This window comes from Rousettus aegyptiacus, unplaced genomic scaffold (assembly GCF_014176215.1).
Source record: "Rousettus aegyptiacus isolate mRouAeg1 unplaced genomic scaffold, mRouAeg1.p scaffold_m13_p_12, whole genome shotgun sequence".
In the NCBI taxonomy this organism is placed as follows: Eukaryota; Metazoa; Chordata; class Mammalia; order Chiroptera; family Pteropodidae; genus Rousettus; species Rousettus aegyptiacus.
In genome coordinates, this window is record NW_023416287.1 from 2,618,573 (window position 1) to 2,638,048 (window position 19,476).

Below are 19,476 nucleotides of genomic sequence, written 5' to 3' on the forward strand. Positions count from 1 at the left end.
TTCCTGGGCTTGCAGACGTCCCCTGATACAGGCTCTCCCCTGTGGCCACCTGTGCTGACACAGTCTTGACCTTTGAGGATGGGGTTCTTCTCTCAGTACTGGGGACTGGAGTTGACGTCCCTCGCCTGGGGTGGTGCTGAGTGCCCCCCTCTTTCGCACAGCCCACCGCTACAGGCTGCGGGACGTGGACCAGCTGGCCTTCTGCAATGCCAAGGTCCAGCTACAGTAGCTGAACCCTGCAGATGCCCCTGCCGCCAGCCCAGTGGTCGATGGGTGGGTGGTCTAGGAGTGGCGGCCAGGTTGTGACCAGAGCCAGGGCTGTAGCCAGGCCCTGGAGCCGGTCATCTACAATGACAAAGTCAGCCCCCAGATCCTGGGCTTCCTGGCAGGTTACGTATGGGTAAGGCTCTCCCGGATGGGCTCTTCAGGACCTTCAGACTCCTTCTCACCCCTGCTCCCCAGCACCGCCCTGGGACAGGGACACCCAGAAACGGGTGGTTCGCGCCATCACGTGAGCCGCTAGCGGCAGCCTGAGTCTAGGCTCCACTCTGCACACAGGGGAGAGCAGGGTCTCCACCCCTCCCACCTGCTCGCCAAGCCCTGCGGAGGCTTACTAGCTCCCAGCAGGAAGCCGAGGATTCTCTACACCCCTGGTACCGGCTTCCCAAAAGAGACATTTCCATGCGCTCATCGTCTGTTATCCCTGTCTGCAGGGAAATGTGCTCTGCTCCAGGCTGCCCTCTAACCCCAGGAGGTTGTGCAGACTGTGAGTGGCCAGTGTGTGCTGCCCCCTCCCACCTGGCTGAGCACAGGGCTGCAGGCTCCTTTTCCGGGACAGGGTCGCTGACACCCACCTGCCTCCCCAGTATTGCAGGGCTCTATGTGTCAGTGGTGACGGTTGTGGCCAGGTTCATCCAGGAGCACTTCCTGGGCATCACCCGCTCCATCACGTACGACGAGCTGCCGGACGTGGACCGCGTGCTGCATGGACATCTTCCTGGTCTGGGAGCTGGCCAGAGCTGCTTATTGCATGGCCATTAAGTAAGCTAATGACCTGTGAAGGCTCCTGGCCTCTACCTTGGTCGTGCCCCCCCTGGGCTCACAGAGCCCACTGGCCACCAACCCGGGGACGGCGATTATTGTTACTCGTCGCGGAGGGCCACGGTTCTCCTGGCCAGCGCCTGGGTCTCAGGCTGCTCCTTGCCTTCTCCAGCTGAGCCAAGGCTGTGCACACAGCAGGCAACTAATAAATACTTACTTGGAATCATGCTCAGAGTCACCTTGATTTCCAGGGCTGGGGCAGGGACTGGGAGTCTAGGGACACTTGGGGGGGGGGGGGCTGAGGTAGTCACTGGCCCAGAGCACAGCCTAGGGACATGTGTCCTGCAGCCTTATTCTCACCCTCTGTCCCCAGCAGAGGAAGGGTGGGCAGCTGCCTCTGGCCAGGTAGGGCCTGAGTCTCTGACCTCTTCCTCTGGGTCCGGGCAGCTGCTGGGATGGAGCCCAAGACAGGATGGAGGCCCTGCCTGCACCCTCAGCCGGGCTTGGAGGACACTGGCCCCTAGGCATTCTGGGGCCTGCCTCACCTGGGCCCAGGTAGGTGGGTCTCCCTGAATCCTGGCCGGGTCGTGCCCAGGGGGCCTTCGGTGTTGAGGAAACCCCGGACCCTCGCGGCGTGCCAGGTGTGGGGCCGGCCTTCCCTGCAGACCTGGCCTCTCAGAGCCTGGTGCTGGGTTGGAAAAAAGTAGTGGCCTGGAGCCCGAGGCCCATGGGCTGGCCTCAGGGTGGGCTTCTAAAATGGGGTGGGAGAAAGAGCGAGGCGAGGCAAAGAAGGGGTGTGGTGCAGCCATATTTAATTCAATCGCCAGTGAATTCTAAGGGGCCAGAGTAGAGCCTCCTTTCTCCACTCCATAAAACTGGGTCCCCAAAGTCACCTCCATCCTTTCAGAAGGGCAGGCTGTCTGGAAATGGCGGCAGCCCTGGCTGGGGGACAGGCCTGGGCGCTCTATAATGCGGGTGCCGTGTACGGGGCCTGGGGCTGGAAATGGCCCCGGCCACTGACGTTGGTCACCAAGTGGATGTGGGAGGCCAGAGGGCCACCAGGCCGAAGGCGGCGGGGCTGTCCTTGCACCCTGGAGCCCGAGGCCCCAGGAAGCAGCACAGTTTGCAGAAGCAGGCAAGCAACTGAAACAGAAAGGGCCCCAGGACCCCCCGCCCCCAGGGTCCTCCCAATCCTAAGCGGCTCCCAAGACAGAAGGAGCCATTTCCATCACCACAACAACTAAAAACAAGAACACGCCAAAGCCCATCATCTTAAGCTGTAATCTTCAATTGCTTAAAATTAATCAGTGCAGGGTGAGGCAGAGTCTTCCGTGGGGGCCGGTGGTGGCCGGGCCAGGAGCGGGGCCCGCCTCACACAAGCCTGCGCCTTTTGGAGTCCCTCTCCGCATCCGCCTCCTGAGCGTCTTCCTCACAGCCAAGCGGGGACACCAGGTTCAGAAGAGGGTCCTCAGAGGCTCGCCCGAAGAGCGCCAGCAGGAGGGCCACGCCGAAGCCCGTGGCTCGCTCGCCCTGCGGGCACAGGGAGGCGTGGAGACCCTCCACCAGCCCACCTCCGAAGGGGTTCCCCGCACCTGCCCTGCAGCCCCCCTTCTGCTGCCCTGCCACACTCGGGATCCCAACCTGGGTCTCCTCAGGCCGTGAAAGGGTGGGACCCAGGGCCCTGGGCCTCTTGCCGAGGATAGGCTGGCTGGGGAAGGACCACACACAGCAGCCACTCTGTTCCCAGGGATGAGGAGACGGGAGGTCAGGGGGGACCAGAGCTGGCCAGGAGGCTGGGCCCTGGGCGGTATGACCCTCAACACGGAATGTTCCCGATGAGCTCAGCCTACAGCTTGAGCCAGAGAGGGGCTGTGGACGCCTGGGGGCAGGGGGTGGAGAGGAGGCGGGGGGAGCAGACTGTCTGGTGGCCGAGGAAGTGTCCTAACGGGAAGGAGGATGCCCAGGGAAGGAGGATGCCCAGGGGCCCCGGGGCCCCGCACTCACAGCGTGCACGGGCGCGGCAATGTCCAGGTGGACCCAGACCCCGGGCCAGTCGAAGCCGATGTGTGAGGCGATGAAAAGGCCGGCGCAGGAGCTGGGGCTGTTGTCTCGGTCCTGGGGGGACGGGAGGTCAGATGGTGTGGGGGAGGGTCTCCACCCAGAGCGCCCTCAGGGCTGCTGCTGCTCGGCGCTTGGTGAACACGCAGGCCCCCGCCCCGCCCCAGCACCCTCGGCCACCGCCTTTCTTGGCATCTGCAGGAAGGCGGTCGTGGGGGAGGGCCAGTGCCCCCTGGGGACACAGCTGAGAGGGACCTGGGACCCCGAGGGCCTGGCACGTGGGCTAACGGGTCTGCCTTCACCCAGGAGGGCAGCTGGCAAAGGGGCTGAGGGCAGCAGACAGACCCCCAGGTGGGGAGGAACCCCGGAGCCTGGAGCGGTGGGCATGCTGGCACCGCTGCCCCTCGCCCCCGTGGACACTTGCCCCGGCACGGATCTGGGGCCTCGTGGGGGACCTTGCTCTGCACCGCTGCTGTTTCTGGGGTCACACTGAACCCCGGGGGGCAAAGCTCCGCCTGTCCTCCACCAGACCCACCGCCACCGAGTTCTTCATGTCGGCCACGGCTGAGGTGAACTCGCTGAAGTGCAGCTCGGGGCAGTAGACGAGGGGGTGCACCAGGTCCCCACACTTCCTCCCGGCCTTCACGCAGGCCGCCTCCCACTCGGCGCTGTTGGTGAGCACGGCGGCGTGGTACTTGCCAGTGGCGATGCCCTGGGAGGGGACACCGTGGGAGGGGACCAGGGTGACGGGCAGAGCCGCACGGGGAGCGGGAGACCCACCGGGCGAGGCGGAGCGGGGAGGAGGCCGCCCGGGGAGGGCAGCGAGAGCACAGGCAGCCGTGGGGGGGGGGGGGTTAGCGGGGCGCGGAGCCCGCGGCGGAGGCGGCCCGTGCTGTCCGCGCACCCACGCGACCCAGCCTCGGGCCGCACTCTGCCGCCGTCCCCTCCCTGCCGTCCCCTCCCCACCCCAGTTTGTGAAGGAGCGATGGCAGCCGCCCCACTGCCGTCCAGGTGGGCCCCAGCTCCCCAGGGGCCGCCGCTGACGGGCCCACCTGCGCTCCGGTCAGCGTGGCCATGTCCAGGATGATGTCGGCTCCCAGGTCCTTGCAGGCGTAGGACACGCCGTCGGCCAGGACCAGCCTGCCCTCGGCGTCCGTGTTGTTGATTTCCACAGTCCTGCTCGGGACAGGGACCCCGTCAGGACGGCGCTCCCTGGGGCGCCGGGGGTCAGGCCCCCAGGCATGGGTGGCCCGCCCACGGCCCTGTCTCTGTAACTGCGCCCTCCGCCCCCCACAGCCATGAGATGCCGGGGTCGGGAGTCAAGGGCGTCGGGTGACCCCGGGGCTGGAGCGAGCCGCCTGGCGCCCATGCCTCAGTTTCCTCATCTGTGAGATGGTCGACCGGGGCCGTGTGGGCAGCACCCACACAGCGCCTGGCCCTGGGAAAATGCAGAGGACGCGCCTCTCGGGGTCACCTAGAGACAGGCACCTGTGTGTGGGGAAGGGCGACTCAGCACACTGAAGGAGGGTGAATCCCCAGCTCCTGAGCCTGGCGCCCCAAGGGAGCCCGACACCTGGTCCAAGGACACCCGGCGGCCTGTCGCAGGACGCGCCCCTGGCCGGGGCAAGCCGGGTGAAGCCGCCCCCGGCCAGCCGTGGTAGCTCAGGCTACCGGCCTGGCCCAGACAGAGGGAGACGATGCCCCCAGAGGGAGTGTCGTGGGTGGGGGGCGGCCTTACTTTCCTGAGTACAGCAGGTGGATGTCATCGGGCCTGGTGGCATTGGGCCCCACCGAGTTCTCGGCCAGGCAGAACACCGCATGCAGGTTGTCTCTGAAACCCTGGCAGGGACATGCGCAGAGGCCCCGGTCACAGAGGAGGCCGGGCAGGAGCTCCCCGACCCACCGTGCTCCGAAGCCAACAGACGGACAGGGCTACGGGGAGCAGTCCTGGCATCGGGCTACGAGGCCGAGGCTCCGCCTATCTGGGGAACCCTGGTCTCCCCCACTGGAGCCTGTGTGACGTGGGGGCGAACCCAGCAGTTGGGCTGGGCTGCGGGCCCGAATCCTGGCTCTGCCGCTTACCAGGGGCACGAGCCGGCCACTCCCGGCCAGCGGTCAACGTCCCAACCGCACAGCCCTGCTGAGCCCCACGCCACCTGTGACTGGAGGAGTCCACTCACAGACGCTCTGCGGGAGCAGAAGCCAAGGCGAGCAGCAAAGACGAGGGGGGCCAGCCGTGCGGGCCCTCCAATCCACCTCCCCATGGGCTGGGCCCCCAACAAGCAGCGGCTGCTCCCCTCAGAGGAGCCGGCAGACAGCTCCTACGGCGGGGCCGGTCCCCCCTCGTGTCCCTCTGACAAGCTCAGCTACTGAGCCAGCAGGGCCCGGGGTGGGGCGGGGGCCAGGAGGCAGCAGCCGGGAGCTGCCACCCAGGCTGGGCGGGCAGTGCCTCATCGGACGCCTGTGTCCAGCCAGCGAGGGGACAGGGCGGCGGAGTCGTGCCCCTGCTGCAGCGTCCCCCGCAGGGCTCGCAGAGGGCCTGTGGCTGGTGGCTGTGCTTGAGACAGAACCCCGGGGCCTGGCTGGGGCCTGACTCCAGAAGTACCGGCCCCGAGGCCCCCGGAGCAGCCGAGAGCAGCCCCCCACCACCCCGTGTGGCCCAGGCCCTCCTTCCTCCCGGGGTGCCCGCTTCTCTTCCAGGGAACAGGCCAGGCCCCTGACTGGCACGAATTGGAAACTTCTTGCCAAGACCTTTCGTATTCACCTAGCTTTACCGGGGAACCACGTGCACGGGGAGCCCCATGGGAAAGGGAGGGCTCGTAGGTAGCGACAGGAAAAGCTAGACCTCTTACAAGTGGCCTGAAAGAGCCACATAGGGAGGTAAGTCACCCCTGAGCACGTCAGGGCACGTCCCGCCTTGTTGCATAAACACTTTTTATGGCACTGGGACCTTGGAATCCACAGGACAGCACCCGGCCCCATGCCCCTCCCCCGGGGACCATGGCTGTGGGCAGGGAGGGGCCACCCTGGAGTCCTGGCTTCCTTCCATCCTTAGAGCCTTTGGCCTCTGATGGGGGTGGACCCGCAAGGGTGAGGTGATACACCTGGTCTTCGCCCAAGTGGCGCTGCCTGGGGACAAGGCCTCAATGCCCCAAGATCGCACAGCAGTCCCCGTGTTTCCTGGGCAACCTCCTGAACCAAGAGCCTTCAGAGGGGGCCTACTCGTGCCACGTGGCTCTTCACTAAAAGCACTCACAGGGCGCCCTGAGCAGCAGGTGCTGGGGACTCTGATCTCAGGTGACACGGGCAGAGGAGATGCTCAGGTAGTGACGCGCTCAGGCAGAGCAGCCCTGACAAGGCAGGAGGCTCTGGGGGCTCGGGAGGGGCCCCCACGGGAACACAGAGGGAGGAGGGCCCTCGGGAGAAGGCGGGGAGCCCCCCGCCCCCAGGACGGCAGCGATGGGACCCCGCTCACCTGCTTCACAGCGGCTCTGAAGGCCCCCAGGATGGCTGCGGCGCCCCCGCAGTCTCTCTTCATCCCAGGCATGGTGGTCTATGGGTGGCACAAACGGACAGGCCAGGGTAAGTGGGTGCTGGTCGGCCGGCCACAGTGCCCCGCCTGCCCCACCCCCCTGGGCACCCCCGGGCCCCAGAGGTTCCCCAGACCTGCAGGGCCTGGTGCCCCAGAACCCAGGAGACTCCCACTGTCACAGGGCCGCTTTCCAGAAGCACCAGGAAGTAATGACTGAAGTCCAGGGGACCCTTCCAATTGAGCAGAGCTTCGGGGGTGACCTGAGGGGACCGTGCCAGGTTGGGGGCGGGGGGAGGAGGGTGCGACGCCCAGGGCTGCTGTCCTCGCTGGGCCGGGGTGCCGCGCAGACACAGCTGCCCTGGCTTGGAGGCCGGGCCGTGACCCCGTCGCAGGCCGCCCGAGGACCAGGCCACAGTCCCTCACACTAGCATTCACGCCTGTCCCCCGCCGGCCTCACTGACGCTTTTGTTCTCGGCTCTCTCTGCCCCTCCACGGCACTATCTTGAAGGACCCACTTGAGCTAAGGTGAACTCCTCCCAAATGTCACTGTCATGTCACCAATCCCACCGCGCTGGCGAGGACACCTGCAAGCCCACCACCCTGCCCATCCTCCCCGGCACCTCCTGGGTGGGCGGGTCTAGCAGGAAGCCTCCGGAAACGGAGGCGCCCCCCTGCCGGAGGCAGCCGTGACTTTCTCTAAAGCAGCTGAGAGTAGTCACACATTTCCATACTTTACAGGCTCCCACTTCTAATTGACAAGTTCATCTTTTAAATTAGCAGCAGGTCATCACATGTAAGCATTTCGGTTTGAAATGTACTGCGTGATTTTTTGAAACTTCATCGGATTACATGAGTCTTGAGTTTTAATGAAAAGTATTTTTAGATATAAACTGAGCTGCTTTTACAATTAAGTCGAGTGAAAATGACCCAGCCTGCACTATTGACAATAAGCTGTCTGTTTTGACCTAAACTGCGAGAAAGCACAGGATTGTTTAAATGGGAAAACGGGGCCTCAGATCTGGAATCAAAGCACTTGCAGAGTGGCCCGCGCAGGGAACAGCGTGAGGTAGGGCCTCTGGGCTTGCCACGCTGCAGGGGCAGCTCCACAGCTTGTGGGCCTTGGGCAGGCGTCACAGACCCCCGTCCTCCGGCCCTCCGCCCCCATCCCAACTTTAACAAAAGAAACGATTGCCATGGTAACACGAAGGCGCTATCCGCCCTTTCCACTGGGTTGGGCGCCCACAGATGGAGCGCGGGTGACCGTCGCCGGGGGCACGGCGCAGAACCAGGTGTGGCACCCAGTGACCCGGCAGTGTCCGGCCTCGCTTCCAGCCCTCCAGGAAAGCAAAGCGTTGCCAACGTCACTGCAGTTTCCTCGCTGACGCAGTAACGTTGTCAACTTTTAAAAACCTCGGCTGTTCGGTGCAGCCGCTTTCAAAGCCGTGTGTGCTGGAAGGGAAGGTCCCCGCACGCACGAGCGGGGCGGCTTCTGCTCTCCCCAGCCTCTCCCGCTCGGGATCGCGGCTGACACACGACGGCTGTTCAGGCTTGCATGTCTGGCCGGGATTTTCTCAAAAATGAACAAAGCGAGGCTCTCACTTCCAGGAAAACAGCTACATTCTTTGTTGCCAGTGGTAAAATCTGAGCTCTCAAGAAAAACTCAGGATTTTGGAAATCGTGTATCTGCCTCCATGACAACTTCCTAATACTCGATGACTCTTTAAATGAGATGAGTAGTGATGTTAATGAATGTGATTTAGAAAGTATTTTATAAGGGAGTGTGTTGACATTGGGAGGCTCCGCATAACTCTGCAAGCAATATTTTCCAAATGACACATGCATGATGTTACAAAATCATGCATTCGCGTTCAAGACAGACCGGTAGATTTTAATGTAACCGTAACGTGACAGTGTTTCAGATGCCACGCTCTAACTAACCTTTCAGGAACTTCCACTTGTGGAGTTTAAGTGTAATAGCAAAGAAGAATGCCTTCAGTTACCTGAGAAGCAAACTGAAATACTTCTCCCTTTTCCAACTGCGAAACGAGTGAGGCCAGATTTTCTTTTTACAGTCGGCTAAAACGACATGTCACAATAAACTAAATGTAAGGGCAGAGACCTGACTGCAGCTGTCTCCTACTAGGGCAAACACTAAAGAGATTTACAAAAATGTAAAGTAATGCCTCTCTCCTTACTAGTCTTTTTTTCATTTTGGAAAGTATAGTTATTTTCATAAACTCATTACATCATTTATGTTAACATGCAATGGCTTTATATTGTTATTTTTAAGTGAATTAATAAATATCTTTAAAATTTCTGCATTTTAAATGCTAGCAGTGAAAATGTCAACAGATGTCAACTTAATAAACAAAACGTCTTTGGGATCCATACTTTTTAAGAGCGTAAAGGGGTCCTGAGACAACGTAGTTGAGACCCGCTAATTCACGCTGATCCTGATTTGCCTGTGAAATATTTGGAAATGGAGCTATGACTTTCCTGCAAAATTGGAAGCTGGTACCACCAGCAAAATAATGAATTCCTAGCAAGCCCAGGTCCTCATTCTGACCCTCCAACAAACTAACATTCAAAACAAGCATATGATCCAAGGAGAAACAAGCCTGCGGTTCTCCCGGCCAGAACTCAGCTGTCCATCGAGGGTGGGAGGGATGAGTGGCCAGCACCAGGGGACCGAGGCGACTCCCTGTCCGTGGGGAATTGAAAAGCGGTGATAACTCGACTGGAAGCCAGTTTGCCTCTGTCATCCCTGGTAAACTATTGCACCCGAAAAAAAATCTGCTGTTGGTTGAAGTGAGTCCTAATCATATAAATAAAAGCTTCAAATTGCCTATTTTAATTACTTATGCTTTTAGAAACGCTCTTCTAATGGATGGTAATAGCTGCCGGTCACACAGCGGGCCCCACGCGCACGGCCCCGGCCCCCGGCGACGCGCCTCCCTCCTTCCGAGGACGGCTCCCAGCGGCCGGAGTACGCGGCCTGGCCTCCGAGGCCTCCAAGGCGGCGGCGTCTGGGGAGCCTGCGATGTCGTCACACGTGGGTGCCCCAGACCGACCGACGGCGGGGCTCGGAGTCGCCCGAGGGTGCGGCGAGCCTGGGTCCCCTGGCTTCCCGCAGGCGCGGTGCCGGCGACATTCCTGCTCCGCGGAGGGTCGAGAGCCTCTGACGACACTGATTCTGAGGGCGCTGACACCGGGCTCGGGTCGCAGCTGCTGGGCTTTCGCGCGGAGTGGAGGTTTCGGCGGCCCCTGCCGAGCGGGCCTCACGTCCCCGACTTTTCCCGAGCGTGTGTGTCGGCTGCTTCGCGTAACCGAAACTCTTCGAAGTTAAAATGAAGTGCGTGGGGACAGACTGCGAATGAACACAGACTGATGAAGCTGGTGCCTCTCTCTGGTCAATATAAAGATGCAGAGTTCAATTTTGATAAAGCCAATGACAGAGCCGCAGAAGGCAGGTCCGAAAACAGAACCCACGACGCCGACGTCCAGGACACCAGACTGACGCGGAGGCCTAGGAGTTTTCTATTAAAAAAAACCGCGTCGATGCTCTTCAGGAGTGTTCGTCCATTTCCTGACCTCTGCTGTTTTCTTGATTTGCACTGTAATGTTTATCTTAAATTTTTTTTCTGGCACAACAGTATGTATGGCATTCAATAAAAAATTCGCAATCGGTTAATTCATGATTAGTGTTTGTTGTTTTTAAACCTTTGTTATCATTACTTTGATTTCCTAAGCCTGAAAATAATTGTACTGTTTAGAGGAGAAATGCTTAAAAAAATAAGTAAATAAGATCATTCACTCTGGCTATCAAACATACCAGAGAGGCTAAAAGGACAAAAACGAGCAGCGTCATCCATGCCCTACACGGCAGCTGGCACCAGGGTCCAGTGTGAGAGGTGACAGGGAGGGTGGGCCCTGCAGCAAATTGGAGGACACGGGCCACACCCATGGGTGCGGCCACCACCAACTCCAGCAGGATGCCGCCAGGTGAGAACGCAGGACCAGAACCGTCTCATCTCCCGAGTTTACAACAGGTCAGAAACGCAGTCTTCTGCGAGAATGCTTCCAGTGTGTGGACGCGGGTAACTGGTGCAGGCTGTGAAGCCCCATCTGGGCGAACGGCCCGTGCGTGAGGCGCGCAGGCCGCCAGGTCTCCGCGTGTGCTCTGTGTGAGCTTGGCTGGCCCCCTCCCTCCCAAAGCTTTCTCTCCAGGCTGCCTGATTCTCTCCTTTTAGATTTCCTGTGGCATAAGTTTCACAAGTCTGCTGCTTCCGAGCCCCACCCCAGCCTTTGCCCGTTGGAGCCTGGCCCGGGAGCTGCGCCGCACACGAGGGTGGAGTGAGCAGACGAAGACACCTCACTCCCGGTGCCCAGAAGGCCCCTGGCGTGCTGGGTGTGGGGAGCGGCAGGTCGCTCTGAGGCAGACCGGTGCGGGCACAGACTGGCTTTTCTTAAGTACGCATCGTCCTGAGACATCCGGACCTCGAAGGCCACCCTCAGGAGCGACTTCTGGGACTCCGGCTGCACGGCTGCGCTCCCAGGCAGCTCACTCTGGCTCCAGGCTCTCGTCCTTCCTGCCGGGCACTTGCAGTCCGTGCGACCTGCCTTGAGTGATCCCTCCCTGAAAACCCGAGGCCGTGGAGACGGGGGGCCACCTGACTCCTTGAACTCTCCCTCCGTGGGCTCTGCTTGCCTGCCCTTTAATCATTTCCACGGCTTTTTTTCTGGATCCTCCTCAGTTTTTTTTTTGTTTGTTTGTTTCCAGGCGCCTGTGTGAAGTGTGGGCACGAAGTCGACCCCGTGGAAAGGGAACCGGCCTCGTGGATGCTCCCCCTGAACCCGGCTCCCAGAGGCGGGCCCCAGCTCCGAGCCCCCAGAAACCTGGTCACCTCGCTCCAACGCCTGAGGGCTGATAAGCCCCCGAGGGCCCCTGCGCCCTGCGGCCCACCGGAGCAGCGCCCAGCACCTCACCTTCCCTTTGATGCTGAGACCCCCGGTGTCATAGACGATCCCCTTGCCCACCCATGCGATGGTCTGGGTGGCCCCGTCGGGGGTGTGGCTGAGGACGGCCAGCGCTGGCGGGTGGACGGCGGCTTTGCCAACACCGTAGAGTCCTGTGGGCAACATGGGAGGGGCCAGTTAGGCTCCAGCTGAGCCGAGCAGAGGACCCTCAGCTGCCCCCGCCCCCGCGATACGAGCTCTCCCCCCAGGAATATCCTCTGGCTTCGGCTTATTTCTCCCGGAGTGCTGTCCAAGCCCCCACTCCCTGCCCCCTTTCCTGCCCCTTGGCCAGCAGGGACCAGGAATGCAAATTAGTTCCAAGGCTCTGGGGCTGCAAACGATTCTATGTGAAGCATTGTTAGGCAAGAAAACCCACTAGGGAAAAAATACTGTATCATTCCCAGAAAGAAACACAGGATTGCAGAATGAAATGATTTTTGGATAACGCTTCAAGGCCGCTCCGGCCCACGCTCTCCCCCCTCCCAAAGGCTCCACGTACTCGGACTCACCACCCTTCCCAAGCCCGCTCCCACCCCTGCCCTGCTGTTCAGTGGACGCCCCAGCTTCTCAAGAAAATCGTGGCCTACTGAGGGCAGAGTCCATGCTCCAGGCTCTCCAACAACTGACCTGGACAATCACGGCGACCAGGGCAAGAGCCAATAATGGCTGCGTGGCAGACCCACTGCTCGCCCTGCAGGACCCACGGCAGAGGACGGCTCCCCCGCGAAGCTCCCTGCCAGGCGCAGCCTTCCTGTCCGCCGCGATGTGTTTACGTGCTGTGACACGCACCCCAAGGCCCCCGGTGACCCCTGCCTCGCGGCGTTCACAACTGCGTGGCCCCCCACCCCCCAGCGTGGGCGAGGCCTCACGCCTCACGCCTCACGCCTCACGCCTCACTGCCGGGCACGGCAGAAGCGCCCAGGCGCCATTTCCAAGACCGAGTGACAGAAAGAGAGCCTGCTCGCCCGCGCTCCCTCGCTCCTCGCCCTGAGGCCTGGCCCTGGTGGACGGAGCTGCCACCACTAGGAGCCACTCGAGGGGAGGCCCACGTGACCAGCAGCAGCCGGCAAGCACCTGTGGCCTGCTGGCAGCGCCGTGGGTGGACCTTGCCGGGGGCACATCCCTGGCCTCAGTCCAGCCTTCGGATGTCGCTGCCCCGTCGACACCTTGCCAGCAGCCCGGGCGAGACCCTGGGGCTGGGACCCTGCCGAGCCCGGCCCGAGACCCACCGTGGGGCTGTGGGGCCGTGAGCACGCCTGCCCTCGGCAGCTGCCTTCCCTGATAGTTTGCTTTGCACCCGCAGATAAATGGACAGGGACCCTCCCCCTACCAGTCTGAAAGCACCTTGTCGTAGTTGTCACTGCACCTCCGGGGCCCGGGGTGTGAGAAGGGTGGGCCTGGTAATCAGAGAAGGCACCCTGAGGCGGTGGCTTTGAGCCAAGACACTCTGGGTACAATGGCTTTGCTGTGAGAGTCTCCCGGGTGAAAGTATTCCAGATGGAGGGAGGCGCAGCGCAAGGCCCGGATGAGGACGTGAACTTGAACTTGTGTATTCGAGGAACAGCGAGGCCTCGCTGAGCTGGCCCACAGAGCCAGGGCCGCGGCACGTGAGGAGGCCGGGGAGGGAGCGGCTGGGGAAGGGCCTGGGGCCCGCGGCCTCCAGAGCCTGAGTCAGAGCTCGAGGCGCCGCCCGCTCGGGCCCCCAGAGGCGGTCTGCCTCCCGAGGTCCCAGCTCAGGGCTGGACTTGGGCCGGTCTCTTTTAGGATGAAGCTGGGGACAATATGCCACGTGGCCCACTGCCTTACTGCTGCCCGCGGTGCCCTGGGCCGCTCCCTGAGGCCGGCCCGTGAGGACCGGGCCCCCACCCACCTCCGAATCCCCTCGTCTTCAGCTCCTCGTCCCGGATGACCGTTGGGGCGATCCCCAGCTCCTTTCCAACACTCCTGATCTCCTGGATGCGTTCGTGGAAAAGACAACACAGAGGCACGTGATGACGGCCTGACCCGAGGCGAGGCCGAGGCTCCGGGCCAGCGGCGAGCGGATGGCTGCGTGGCGGGAGAGGGCCCAGGCTTGGCAGCCGGCGGCTCCAACTCTCTCGGCTTTCAGCGTGATTAAACCCAGAAGAGAAGCCTCGCTCGCCCTCCAAGCTCTGCAATTTCCTGCAGCTCGTGGCTGGAGTCCTGCAGAGGGGCCTTGGACGAAGGCCCCGTCCTCCCTCCACCCTTGGCCCAGGCCTGCGGGCCCCTTGCAGCAGGGGAGGGAACCAGAATTCGCTGGCAGCAGGCCCAGGCGGCCCCAGGCAGGCGAAGAGACCGCGAACCCCGACCCCTCCAGCCCCAGGTTTCACCGACCCCCGGCCCGTCCCGGCTCCGCCCCCCCGGCATGACCCCCAGGGCCACACACCTCGAGAAAGGTGTCCGTGTTCATCTCATTGCAGGGCGTGTCCACGATCCGGGCTGCCAGCCGCACGCCTTCAGTGGCACTCGCTAAGCACTGGGGGGGAAACGCAGGCTGTGGCTGGGGCGGTGGCTGGGGCACGAGGGCGCCGCCCCTGCCCGTCACGCCCCCGGGGCCCGAGGGCGTCAGAGGCGCAGCGCACCTGGGAGAGCGGGCGTTCGGGGCTGCTGACAGGCAGCGAGGGGCAGGCGGAGGGGGACGCAGGGTCACACTGCTGGCCCTCACTCCCCAGGGTCCGAGAACCCCCCGCGCCCCCCAGCAATCCACGGGACGGTCCCACCTGCCTCCAGAGTCACAGCGGCCCTTCTGCCCGCGGGGCCCGCCTGCCTTTCCAGGCCTCGCCCCCTGCTGCTCTCCTCTTCCCGCGGCAGGTGGCCCTTGTGCCCGACCCGAACGTGCTTTGGGCACTGCGACCTCTGTCCCCGCCACCCCCTCTCTCCAGAGACCGCTGCCCTCCATGAGGGACCGAATGTCTGAGCCCCCCAGACCCACGTGTTGGCATCTGGAGGCCTCTGGGGGTCACGAGGGTGGGCGCACAGTGGGACTCGTGTCCTGACAGGAAGAGGAAGACGCGGGCACTTGCCCCCCCTGCCCCGAGAGCACACAGAGGGGAGGAGCCAGGAGGCGGGTCCTCCCCGGAACCCGCCGTGGGCCGGACTTCCTGCCTCTGCAACGGCGAGAGGAGGCTGTCTGGGCTGTGTTCTCGTGGCTGCCTGAGCCGACCGACGTACCCACCATCTAGATCCCTGCCATCTTCTGAGGCACCTCTTGAAGGCCACATCCTCCAGGAGTGGCTCTAGGTCCTTCCAAAGGAGTAGACGCACCACGCCCTGAGCCCCCCGCCTGCCGGCCCTCCCAGCTGCCCTCTGGCTTGCGGGGGGCGGGGGCATCTTTCTGACTTGAGCCACGTGTGAACGCGTCAGAGACCCTGGCCCACACTTGCTTTCGCAGTCATCTGACCCGACACCGCTCTGGGCACAAGGACAGACACAGGCAGACCCTGCCTCACGCCGCTCACACCTCGACCCTGCACCAGACGGGCGCAGGAGCCTGACACCGGCGCCCGCAGCCGCTGCAGACGGGCGCGGGCACCCCTCCCCCCGCTTTCTGCAAAGAACTTCCATCCGGCTTTCGCTTCAGCCCTGACCCGGGCGTCCTCGGCCTCCTCGTTTGTCTCTGCCCCACTCGGTCCCCATCACCCGCCCCCGTGCTCCAGACAGACGGGCCCGGCCGCTGCTCCCGGCACACGGGACCCAGGCGATGCTGCAGCAGAAACACGCGCAGGTGCTGCTGGGGCGCGGGCAGCATCGAGCGCCTCGCCGCCTCCTCCGGCCCCGCGGTGTCAGGGAGGGCAGGCTCTGGGTCGAGCGCGGCCCCGCCGCCTCCAGGCCCTGTCCAATTGCTGCGAGAGAACTGCCTGTCCCGAAGCAATTAAACCCCGAGGCCTCAAGCGCAGAGGCTCAGGACTTGACAGCTCAGATATGAGCCGTGCCCGCGGGCTCTCCCCTGGGGGGGCCACGAGCGCCCCCGCTGTGGGCGGCGCAGAGACCCCTCGCTCCTCTCTGACGCAGCCGGGGGCCACTGTCTGGGCAGTGCGTCAATGCCGAGACCTGCCGTGAAGGAGGCCAGGCGCTCGGTGCACACACGCCTCTGGCGAGCCGGCTCCCGGCGGGTGGGCGCGTTCGAGGGCGGCGGGGGGAGGCTCCCGCGGCCCCGCCACCACCACGGGGCCACGTGGCCTTGGGGAAGAGCTTGCACCGCGTCGCACCTCAATTTCCTCATCACTAAAGCACGATTATTCGTTCACTCATTCATTCATTCTATCTGTGCGTATGAGAGCAAGCCCAGCAGAGATCAGACACGCTATTCCATTCAATGCTATGGAGGAGGAGGGGACCCAGATCTGAGGAGGTCCCCATGGCAAGGAACAGGCCACACGGCTGTCAGATCCCCACCGGCCCACGACCTGAGACAGACGGCAACGCAACCAGAACCTCTGCCCCTTGCTGGCTCCAGAAACTTCCTTGGTGTCTCTGAGCCTCAGCTTGCTCAGCTCTCAAATGGGAACAGTAATCAGACCCGGCTCCCAGGGCTGCTGGCAGAGTTAAGTAAACCGATGGGCAAAGGCACACGAGTGACCGGGCGGGGCCTGACACCTGACGAGCACTCAGAAAACGCTGGTGTCCAGTGACCAGCTTGGCCTCTGTAAGCCCATGGGAAGGGGAAGCTGGAAGGGGTCCCCTGGAGGCAGTAGGACCAGTGAAGGGGCTGCGGCGATGGCCCAGAGCGTGGGGTGGGGGCGCCGGAGGCACCGGCCGCGGGTCGAGCAGTGGCAGCCGGGCCAGCGCTGCGTCGTTATGCACAAGACCAGGTCTCTGCCCTCTGGGGGCTGCCATTCCAACATGGGGCGCAAAGCTGAACAACGACGTATAATGTCCTCAGCTGGCAGAGAGCCTGACAGTGTGCAAGGGGCCATGTCCGCCAGGAGGGCCAGGGCTCCCTGGGGAAGGGCTGTGGGCAGAAGCCAGAGCGAGGCGAGGCAGGCTTGGAGCAGGAAGGGCCCCGGAGAGGGAGCCCGAGCAGGACTGAGCAGGGTGAGGCTGAGGGACGGCAGGAAGTCAGTCCACTGCGGCTGGAAAGAAAGGAGGGAGGGGAGGAAGGGGCTTGGAGGAGCGGGAGAATGGGAGCAGGGTGACGCTCAGGCCTCCGGCTCTGGGGACTGCTGGACAGCGGGCCTAGACTCAGAAGGACGCCCTGGAGCGGGAGGGAGGCGTGATCACTGGCGTCCAACTCCATCTTGGTGGGCTGAGCGGGGAAGGGGAGTTAAAAAGGGCAAAGCAGTCAGACCACGTTTTCTAAAAGTCCCGAGGCAGAACGAACAAAAGCGGCTCTGTTTCGAGGTGGAAGGGGCGGAAATCGGCTCCGATCTGAGCTGTGCCCGCGGGGCCCCTCGCACGGGACAGGGCCCAGGTGGAGGGGAGAGGCCCAGACCTCGCAGGAGCCAGCTGACCGGGGGGCTCGCCTGGCACTGGTGGCGCCTGGAGGGGGAGGTGGGGGACGGGACGACCTGAGTCCGGCAGCTGGGAGTGGGGGCTGGAGGTGGGGAGGGCAAGACCACGGCGACAGGATGTGGGGCAGTCACCACAGGGCCGTGAACCCGACGTCCAGCCCGTTCAAGGACGTCCAGTTGGAAATCAGTCCCAGCCTTGCCTGGCCTCACCACCATAACTCTAAAGATCAAAGGAGATGACATGCGTAATGGGGGATTTGATACGTCTGTGGACGGGACTCTCAGCAGTAAAAAAAACAACACGAGAGGTCAGGGAGAGGCTCAGCGAACACTGCTGAGCAGGACCGAAGCCGGAAGCCGAGCGCACGCGCAGGGAGCGAGGGCCCGCGTGTGTGGACAGGCCTGTGGGCCTCCTCGGGAACGGCGGCAGGCCCCCCGCTCCCCCGAGAAGGGGGTGAGGGCTCCCCAGACCGCCCTCGCGGCGGGCCGGCCCGTGCGGGCCCGGGGACACGGTCTGAGCGTCCGGACACCCACTTGCAGAGTGGACACTTCCACGGGCCCGTTGTCTTGTCCCACCAGGAAGAACTCCACCATGACGGTCTTGTCCGTGCGCCGGGACGCACCCGCGCGGTGGGTGAACAGGGGGAAGGCGCGGGCCAGGGCGCAGGCAGAGGCGAAGGCGTCCTGCCGCTCACACACCATCTGCAGCACAGAGAGGCAGAGCTGTGAGGAGCAGGGGCGGGGGCCAGGGCACGCAGGGCCACGGGACGCAGGGCCACGGGACGCAGGGCCGACCCGGGAGCCGCCAGCGGGAAGTGCTGGGGCTCACGGCTGGGTCGGACGCCGCTGTGCGTACAATCTGGACACCGGCGCCCCCGCCGAGCCCTCACCCCAGGAGGGGTCTTTCCCCCAAGCCACTGCCTCCACATGTGAGAAGGAAGACACGGGCCACCAGCTGCTGCCTACTGCCTTCCACGACGGGACGTGGCGGGACGAACAGCAGCCCCCGTGTGAGGCGCAGAGCGGCCGGCCGCCCAGACCGACCTGGGAGGAATGGCTTCGTCTCTCTGACCTCGGCGTCCCTGTCCCAGGCAGCGGTTACGGTTACGGTGTCGGGGCTGTGGCAGCATCTGAGGCAGAGTGCTCTGCGGTCACCCTGCGGTCGCCCGGGGGTCGGGGGCCGCCGCCTCTCGGCACTCACCACAATGCACCGATGAGTCCCCGGCGGCAGGCAGGTCCGCGCCAGTCGGGTGACGAAGTGTGCGGCCGAGGGGCTGTTGTGCCGGCTCACGCGCGGGGGCAGGGCGGCCACGGTGGCGCAGTTCAGGTACAGCGGGCAGCTGTCCGTGGGGTTGGGGTTGAGTGTGCTTAGGGCGGCCTGCCAGAGCTGGACCAGGAGAGAGACACAAAGACGGACACCTGGCTTCAGCGGCCTCGTGCCGGGGGCCGGGCCGCCGCGTGGGGGCACTTGTATGGTCAGAGGACACTTCCGGGCTCCCCAGGGGGCCCCCCACCGGCCGTTACCAACGTGTGTGGCCTCTCACTAGAGCTACGTGTGTGTGTCTCTGGCACAACGCCGCCCTGGCACCGGGGCGAAGCCCTGGGGGCTTAAAGGCCAGTCTGGGGGCTGCTTTGCTTCAAAGGGTGGAACCCGACACGGGGGCCGCCGCCGGGAGCCCCTGCCACCGGGCCTGGCGGCAGGCGGCCCCTCGAGGCACTTCCTTCGAGGCGGGCCCATCTGCCGGCCGGCGCGGGGCGGGCGGGGCCTGCCCGGCCGCTCGCTCGCGGGAGGCGGCGGCGCGGGCCTGGGCGGCCGGCCGGGCCCGGCGGCGCCGCGGCGGCGGCGGGGGGCGCGGGCGGGGCCTCGGCGGCCCGGCCCGGCCGGCCCAGCCCCGCGCGGCCTCCGCGCCGGCGCGGCCCGCTCACCTCCTCGGTGACCCGGGGCTGCAGCTTCCCGCGGACGTGGCTCCAGGGCACGCGGTGCAGGTGGTGCAGCTGCCCGAGCAGCAGCAGCGGCCGGCTCTGCGGGTCCGCATCGCCCGCGCTCGCCACGAACTGCAGCCCCGCGTGCGCCATCTTCGCGCGGCCCGCGCCCCCCGCCCCGGCCGCCGCGCCCGCTCCGCCCGCTCGGGCTCCCGCTCCGGCCGGGCCTCGGCGCCGCCCCGGCCCTGCCCGGCCGCCGGCCCCGCCTCCCCCGCCGCGCCGGGCCGCTCGCGAGACGTGCAGGGCCCGCCCGGGGCGCGAGGGGGCGCGAGGGGCGGAGGGCAGGGCCGGGCGGCCCGACCCGCAGGCCCCGGGCGGCGCGCAGGCCTCGCCCCGGGCAGGCCCCGCACCCCGGCGGGCGCCCAAGCGCGCCCTGCC

General features: G+C 64.3%; 1 protein-coding gene across 2 annotated transcripts; it reads right to left on the minus strand.

The window, feature by feature from the left end:
• Positions 1–1,836: 1,836 nt before the first annotated feature.
• On the minus strand, positions 1,837–19,279 carry NPEPL1 (aminopeptidase like 1). 2 transcript variants are annotated; one of them, XM_036229227.1, is made up of 13 exons: positions 19,042–19,237; positions 18,317–18,502; positions 17,650–17,817; positions 14,052–14,141; positions 13,518–13,599; positions 11,618–11,760; positions 6,575–6,652; positions 4,838–4,938; positions 4,471–4,587; positions 4,152–4,275; positions 3,635–3,811; positions 3,046–3,156; positions 1,837–2,571 (listed from the first exon to the last, which is right to left on the minus strand). In XM_036229227.1, exons 1-13 carry the CDS (start codon positions 19,189–19,191, stop codon positions 2,413–2,415), a joined length of 1,686 nt encoding a protein of 561 aa, XP_036085120.1. In that variant the 5' UTR covers positions 19,192–19,237; the 3' UTR covers positions 1,837–2,412. The 2 variants fall into 2 exon arrangements, with proteins under 2 accessions (XP_036085120.1, XP_015980383.2); XM_016124897.2 differs by lacking the exon at positions 4,471–4,587 and having other exon boundaries at positions 19,042–19,279.
• Between the last annotated feature and the right edge of the window lie 197 nt (positions 19,280–19,476).

Excerpts from the sequence above, each read along its gene's own strand:
- NPEPL1 (XM_036229227.1), bottom strand. The coding sequence starts at position 19,191 with ATGGCGCACGCGGGGCTGCAGTTCGTGGCGAGCGCGGGCGATGCGGAC. Across the intron at positions 4,276-4,470 it reads TCACAGATGAGGAAACTGAG|GACTGTGGAAATCAACAACA; the intron begins GCATGGGCGCCA and ends TGTCCCGAGCAG. Across the intron at positions 3,812-4,151 it reads CCACGCTGACCGGAGCGCAG|GGCATCGCCACTGGCAAGTA; the intron begins GTGGGCCCGTCA and ends GTCCCCTCCCAG.